This window comes from Rhinolophus sinicus, chromosome 9, assembly GCF_057876585.1.
Source record: "Rhinolophus sinicus isolate RSI-liver-muscle chromosome 9, RSI-T2T, whole genome shotgun sequence".
NCBI classification, from domain to species: domain Eukaryota; kingdom Metazoa; phylum Chordata; class Mammalia; order Chiroptera; family Rhinolophidae; genus Rhinolophus; species Rhinolophus sinicus.
This window is the reverse complement of record NC_142509.1, coordinates 21,653,001-21,659,000: the sequence shown is the minus strand read 5'-3', so window position 1 is coordinate 21,659,000 and position 6,000 is coordinate 21,653,001. Positions and strand designations below refer to the sequence as shown.

The 6,000-nt window shown below is 59.9% G+C and overlaps 1 protein-coding gene across 3 annotated transcripts; it reads right to left on the bottom strand.

Annotated features, from left to right (window-relative positions):
• Positions 1 to 248: 248 nt before the first annotated feature.
• Positions 249 to 4,743, bottom strand: CASTOR1 (cytosolic arginine sensor for mTORC1 subunit 1). 3 transcript variants are annotated; one of them, XM_019743015.3, is made up of 9 exons: positions 4,490 to 4,739; positions 3,823 to 3,893; positions 2,490 to 2,677; positions 2,271 to 2,403; positions 1,875 to 2,001; positions 1,312 to 1,425; positions 1,122 to 1,204; positions 939 to 1,033; positions 249 to 828 (listed from the first exon to the last, which is right to left on the bottom strand). In XM_019743015.3, the coding sequence occupies exons 1-9, from the start codon at positions 4,600 to 4,602 to the stop codon at positions 760 to 762; spliced, it is 993 nt and encodes a 330-aa protein (XP_019598574.1). In that variant the 5' UTR covers positions 4,603 to 4,739; the 3' UTR covers positions 249 to 759. The 3 variants fall into 3 exon arrangements, with proteins under 3 accessions (XP_019598574.1, XP_019598575.1, XP_074177659.1); XM_019743016.3 differs by having other exon boundaries at positions 1,875 to 1,998; positions 4,490 to 4,736; XM_074321558.2 differs by lacking the exon at positions 3,823 to 3,893 and having other exon boundaries at positions 4,437 to 4,743.
• Positions 4,744 to 6,000: the final 1,257 nt, after the last annotated feature.

Below are 6,000 nucleotides of genomic sequence, written 5' to 3'. Positions count from 1 at the left end.
AACCAGAAGCCGCAAGGAAGGAAGAAAGAGCCCAGACTTCAGAGCCAGGGCTGTGGATGGCTAAGTCACCGCACCTCTCAAAGCTTTGGTTTCTCATCTGGAAAACGGTGATGGCTCACTTATGGTTCTTGCAATGAGAACTGAGTGAGGTGAGGCGAGCCTGGTCTGAGCCAGCTACACGGGGAGACCAGGATCTCAGGCAGAGGGGCCTAGCTTCAGACAACCCCCAAAGACCACAGCCCAGCCTGGTCACTACAAGCCCTTTATTAACAAGTTGATAAAAAAAAAAAAAAAAGAGAGAGAGAGAGAGAGAGACGTAAAAATACTTTTCTTCGAGGCCCCGGGAGGGGGAGGCACTGTCAGAACTCACCTGGCAGGGGAAGGCAACCCAGCCAGAGGCAGAACGGAGATTAGGGAGCAGCTCTCCCAGGGCACTAAGGGGAGACGGCTTGGGCCTCAGGCAGGGAATGTGCAAACGCCGAGGCTGCCAGGGAGTGATGGGTTGAGGGCTTCCTACTGGAAGCCCCGAGCACCGTGTTCCCTTGTGGGCAGACACGTGTGTCCACGTGAGAGCCGGTGCTTGCACGCAGCTTACATACATAGAGCAGAAGGCCCCTCCTTCTGCAGGGTCCCCCTGCACAAATGCAGGAGGAAGGAGAGGAAAGTGGGCTCATCCCAGAGCTTGAGGAAATAGCTTAGAGAAGTCTCTGGAAGCCTGGGGATGAGGGGGAGCACAGAGGCCGCTGTTCCCCTTAGGCCTCATAAGCCCAGGCCCTCCTGCCGTCGCTGGAGGACCTCGATGACGCTGCCGATGCCGTCCTCAGGCACCTGTAGACAGGTGGGGGGAGGGCAGGGTCAGGGCTGCCCCGACTTCCTGCCCCCGCCCTTCTGGACTCAGTGTCCCTCCAGGAGCCCCCACCACAGCCCACGGCGCTCACCAGGGCGTGGTCAAAGTTGAAGGTGCTGATGTAGTAGGCAGAAATGTCGGCTGCAGCCAGGGGACCTGCGATCTGCGCCACGATCCCACATTCATCTACAGGTGGAGGAGGGGGCCATGTGGATCACCCTGGTCTCCCCACAGGCCCTTCCCGAGCCCCCAACACACAGGAAGCGGCTCTCACCAAAACCCAGCGGCTGTCCTCCAATGCGCACCATCCTCCACAGCTCTCCTGAGGAGCTGGTCAGCAGGAGGTCACTGGGGAACCTGTGGGAGGCAGGCGGCCCTGGTGACCTCAGAGTCTGACGCTCCACCTCCTTCCTCCCTGGGCCTGGCTTAGGGTCTTGGCCCACCTGGGGTCAGGGGTCACATACTTTTTCTGCGTCTCGGCATCCATGACGATGGAGATGTAGCCCTCAATGAGGGAGAAGGCAAAGAACGTGATGGAGCTGGGTCCAGGATCGCCAGGGCCTGCCTCTTTGGGGGCACTGGGGAGGGACAGGAGGGTCACGTACTCCGCAGACACCCAGCCCACTCCATCTCCTCCCAGTCAGGGAGCAGCAGCACAGGCCTCCCGTCTCGGGGCCACTTTCCTTCCCTGTCTGAAGGCCCTGATTTCCTGATGGCACTGGGTAGGGATGGGGGGGAAGGACAATGAATGCTGCCTGTGCTAAAGATGCAGGACCCCAGGGCCAGGGGGCCTGACCAGGTCATGGCTTGGGGGTGGCTTTGCCCACACTCCAGGAGAGGGCTCCAGCTGCAGCATTGGGACTTTTCCTGAACATCAGTGAAGGGCATGTGGGCATCACAGGCTGCTGGGAACCCAGGACACAGAACAGGGCGCAGAGTTGCAGAACCAAGGGACAGGTAGAAGGTGGTGGGACAGGCCATAGGGAACAATAACGTGAGGACGAGACTAAGTACAAATGAGGCCCACCTGTGGGAGTAGAAGAGGACATCGATGAGGGTGGTGGCAATGGCTGGTAGCGTCTCAGGGTCCAGCGTAAGGACACAAAAACGGTTTTGCGGGCTCTGAATGGGATGCACTGTGGGGCTGGGCCCTGCTAGGGAGGAATCAGGAGGTGGAGGGTGAAAAAAGGACTGTGGGCTGGGGTGCCCCCTGGTGGCCGGCCAGGGAGGGGCCTGGGCTGGGTGTACAGTCCTCTACAGGAACCTGCCTTGATTTTCCCAGCCTCACCTCCCTGTCTTGTGAAGCAATCATTGTCAGCTAGTCTCCCCCTACACACAGACTCACCCACACAAGCAAAGGGCCCCAGTGAGAACCGGAGCCCCCACTCCCCACCCAGGTCTTGGTGTCAGAGGGCACCCTCACCATGCTGAGCTCGGGGAAAGCCATTGCTGGAATCATCCCTGGCAACAGGCACAGGCTCCCCGCCCACCTCTCGATAAATGTCGAACTCCTGGGCCAGGGTGTGAATCACCACGGACAGGTCCTGCTCCCGCACCTGGGCCACAGGGAGATGGCATATCACATGAGTCCCCAGGCACCCATGCCCACCCTGCCTGACACTAGCCCCTGTGGGAAACTCACCAGGATGAAGTCCGTCTGGTAAGTGGACAACATCAGCACAGATACGTGGTGCTCAGCCAGCGGTGCAATGACGGAGCGGGCGATCTTGGTGACCCCAGCAGCTTGCACTGCTGTGCCGCTATGGGATGATACGTTCATCACCAGCCATGTGGCCTCAGCCACTTGCAGGAACTCGGATGGGGGCAGCTCTGTGGGCACAGGGCACATGACCAGTCAAAGCCTGCAGGGCTGGCCCCTGCCCGTTTCCCTACCTGAGCCTTGAAGTGCTCTACCAAGGTAAGGTCAGGTCTGGAGACTGGGGCTATCTCCCGTCTACAAGTTGTGCTCTCGACACCTGCATGCATGCAAGGACTGAGATGTGCTCCAGGTTCTGGCCTGCCAGGGATTGAAACCTTCCAGTTGAGATCTGAGCTCCAGATTCAGACAGACCTGAGTTCAAATCCCAGCTTCACCTTTTACTTGCTATTGACCTGGTGCAAATGATTTAGTCTGTTTCCTCATCTGTAAAATGGGATGGCTGTATGTACCTCATCTCAGTGTTCTGTGGGTTAACAGAAGCTTTATACCAAGTGACACCACGAGGGGGCGCCAGCAGAATGGATTGGCTGGGGGATGCCCTTCCCCCTTCACTAAACCAAACTTGGCTGCAGTGCAAACAGGGAAACTAAGGCCTGAAGCAGTGCAGTGGGTGATGGACCAAGCCCCAGGTGGCTGGCCTGAGACTCCAGGCCTGTGAAGATGGGTCAGGCTGGAAGGAGTGGGAGCCAGATGTCAGCTCTGGGGGGCCAGAAGGACCAGGCTGACGTCCAGAACAAGGGACCTGGGCCAAGGTGGCTGCTAATTGCTCAAACATAAGCCCCTCAGGACCCTGCCCTGAGCTGGCTGCCTGCTCCTGCATTCCTTCCCCAACCCTAAGACTCCTGGAGTTCCCAGACCAGCCCCGGAGGGAATGACCAGTACCAGGGATGGAAGTCCAGGGGGAAATAATGGCCAGGGAGATATAACAGCCACAGGAACCCCTGATTCTTGCCAACAAGCATAACTGAGGGCCTACTGCTGGTCTGGGGCTGCTAAGTGGCCCTCACACACAGCCCATTTACAAAGCCATTATGGGACCCTATTAAATCAGAACCCATTGTACATAAGAGGAAACAACAGCTCAGAGAGGGGAAGTGACTTGCTCAAGGGCACACAGCCAGTGAGTAGCGGAGTCAGGTATGAACCCAGATCAATCTGCCTTCGAGGCTTCAGCTCCTGGAACACTGGACCCCAGCATCTGGTGAGAATCCCCCAAAGAGGGGAGCGCGACATCCCTCCCTAGCCCAGCCCCCACCTTTGAAGCCCTCCTCGTCCACCATGAGCGTGTAATCCTCGGGAGTCTCCGTCAAACTGAAGAACTTGCACCTGGTTGGGGGTGGGGGGAATCTTCAGTCTAGGTTGGGCAGAGGGGGCAGGTAGACTTCGCTCCATCCGCCCCTAAAGACCCACGCCGGGCTCCTCCCAGCCCCCTCAAGCTTCAAATTTCTCCCATTGGTCTTGTGGTGTGGGCCCCAACTTCTGAACAGCGAACTGTTTTCCGCCTCCTGAACTTCGCAGGAGCCCCCCGCCCCTCCATTCCAGGAGGGAGGAGAGGTTCACCCGCAGCGATAGCCCCGGGGCGTCGGACCTTGGGTCCCCTAGACCGGCCCCTCTGACCCGATGGGAGGCGTCTGGAAGAAACTCTTCGCAGTCGCCAGGAAGGAATACCCCCATTTGACACCACTCGAAATTAAGCATTGCACACCCCCGGCTGTTTGCGCCTTAACTGGCCCCGGATAGGCGGCGGTCCCAGGGAGCGTAAGCACAGGCCGGATGGCGGCCGGGGGGTGGGGTGGAAGAGCCCTCCCCGCCCGCTCCCGCTTGCCCCAGCTCGCCTCGTGGCGACTCTATAATCTCCCGACCCCGTACCGAAGCGAGAGTGGAGCCCACCCCAATCTGTGCCCCGGAACCCGGGCGCGCACCGGCTTCGGCGGGGCAGGAATAGCAGCTTGATAAGCGGGTGCGTGTACAGCCAAAGACCGGGGCGGGCGAGGCTCAGCACCCGCACCCGGTGCTCTAGGATGTGCAGCTCCATCGCGGTCGGCACGGACCGGACCCCGCCGCCAACCAGACCCAGGCCTCGCCGGGGGCGGGGCGGGGGAGGCGGTGCCGGAGGCTTAAAGGAGCCGCTCCGCGGCCGCTTCCACGCCACTCGCTACGCCCCGAACCCGCCCAGCCCTTCGCCTCGTCCTGCTCCCTGACGGCCACGCCCTGAGGGACGCGCGGCCTATCCGGGGTGGCCACGCCTCCTTCTACGCCAGAGCCTCACCCAGCTCTAGTCCACCGAGCCCCGCCCCGGATGACTCCGCCCCTTTAACATTGGTTTAGTTTAGGGACTCACCAGCTGACCCCACCCCCGTCGAGTCCTCCAGACCCCCGCCAGGCTGCGCCCCCTCTCCGGGCTCCGCCCATTCCGCCGGTCGAGGCTGGGATGGGAGGCTTGCGTGAAATGTGGGGTCGATTATGTCCTTTGGGCCCCCATATGGGCCTTATGATTGAGGTCGTTGAGGCTTTGGAAGGGCCATGAGGTGAACCGGGGCTCAGCTGGAACCAGAGTGTTGCCCCCAAACCGCTGCAGCATGGAGGGGTAGGGGTGGGGGTCCGCTCTGCAGCCCTGGCATCCCTGTGATTCTCTTCCAATAAAGTATCCTGGTGCCTTTCTCCTTCCTCTCATAGAAGACTCCCCACTAGGATCACAGAGGTAGGAAGGGCCCCATCCACCTCTGTCTGAGCAACATACTGTTGGGTAGGGCGCTGAAGGTGGTCAGGCCTAAGGCGGCCCCTCAAAACTAAGTGCTTGGGCCAGGAATGCCCAAAGCTCAGACTTCAGGGTACTCAGATCTCAGACCTGAGAGTTGAGCCCTGCTGAGGCCTCCCAAAGCCTGCAGCCATTAGTAGAACCCAGTCGGCCTGAACACATCTAAACTTGCTTCATGCCCAAGGAGGCCCCCAGCGCTGGCAGATGCCCCAGATCTGAGGCTTGTTAGGACCAACTTGGGCTCGTTTCAATGTGGGGACTGGGTCCTGCTCAGGCCTCCTCAGGTCGAAGACCCCAAGGCTGAGCAGCTATCTGCACACCTAGGCTGCCCCTATAGCAAGACCCAGCATGCTCTGGGGGACACTTGTCTGGGCAACACATCCTCAGGCTTCAGATCTGCGGCTTTGAACGGAGCAGGTTAAAGCAGGCCTGCACAGGCCTCCTGCCTGCTTTCCTAAGGCTCCTGCCTCCACTGTAGGTGGGTGGATACAGGGCAGTGCCTTCCCCCACTGGACTCCGGCTCAGAGGGTTCATGTGGAACACTGTGCAGCTGCCACATCCTGGCCTGTTCCCTGGAGGGTCAGGGGGAGGGGACCGTCAAAGGCTGAGCCCCTCAATTATCGATGATACAGTTGGGATGGGAAACCATAGGAGGGAGAGCTGGGAGGTAGGAAG

Excerpts from the sequence above, each read along its gene's own strand:
- CASTOR1 (XM_019743015.3), bottom strand. The coding sequence starts at position 4,602 with ATGGAGCTGCACATCCTAGAGCACCGGGTGCGGGTGCTGAGCCTCGCC. Across the intron at positions 3,894-4,489 it reads TTCCTGCCCCGCCGAAGCCG|GTGCAAGTTCTTCAGTTTGA; the intron begins GTGCGCGCCCGG and ends ACCCCCAACCAG. Across the intron at positions 1,426-1,874 it reads GTCCTCTTCTACTCCCACAG|TGCCCCCAAAGAGGCAGGCC; the intron begins GTGGGCCTCATT and ends GTCCCTCCCCAG.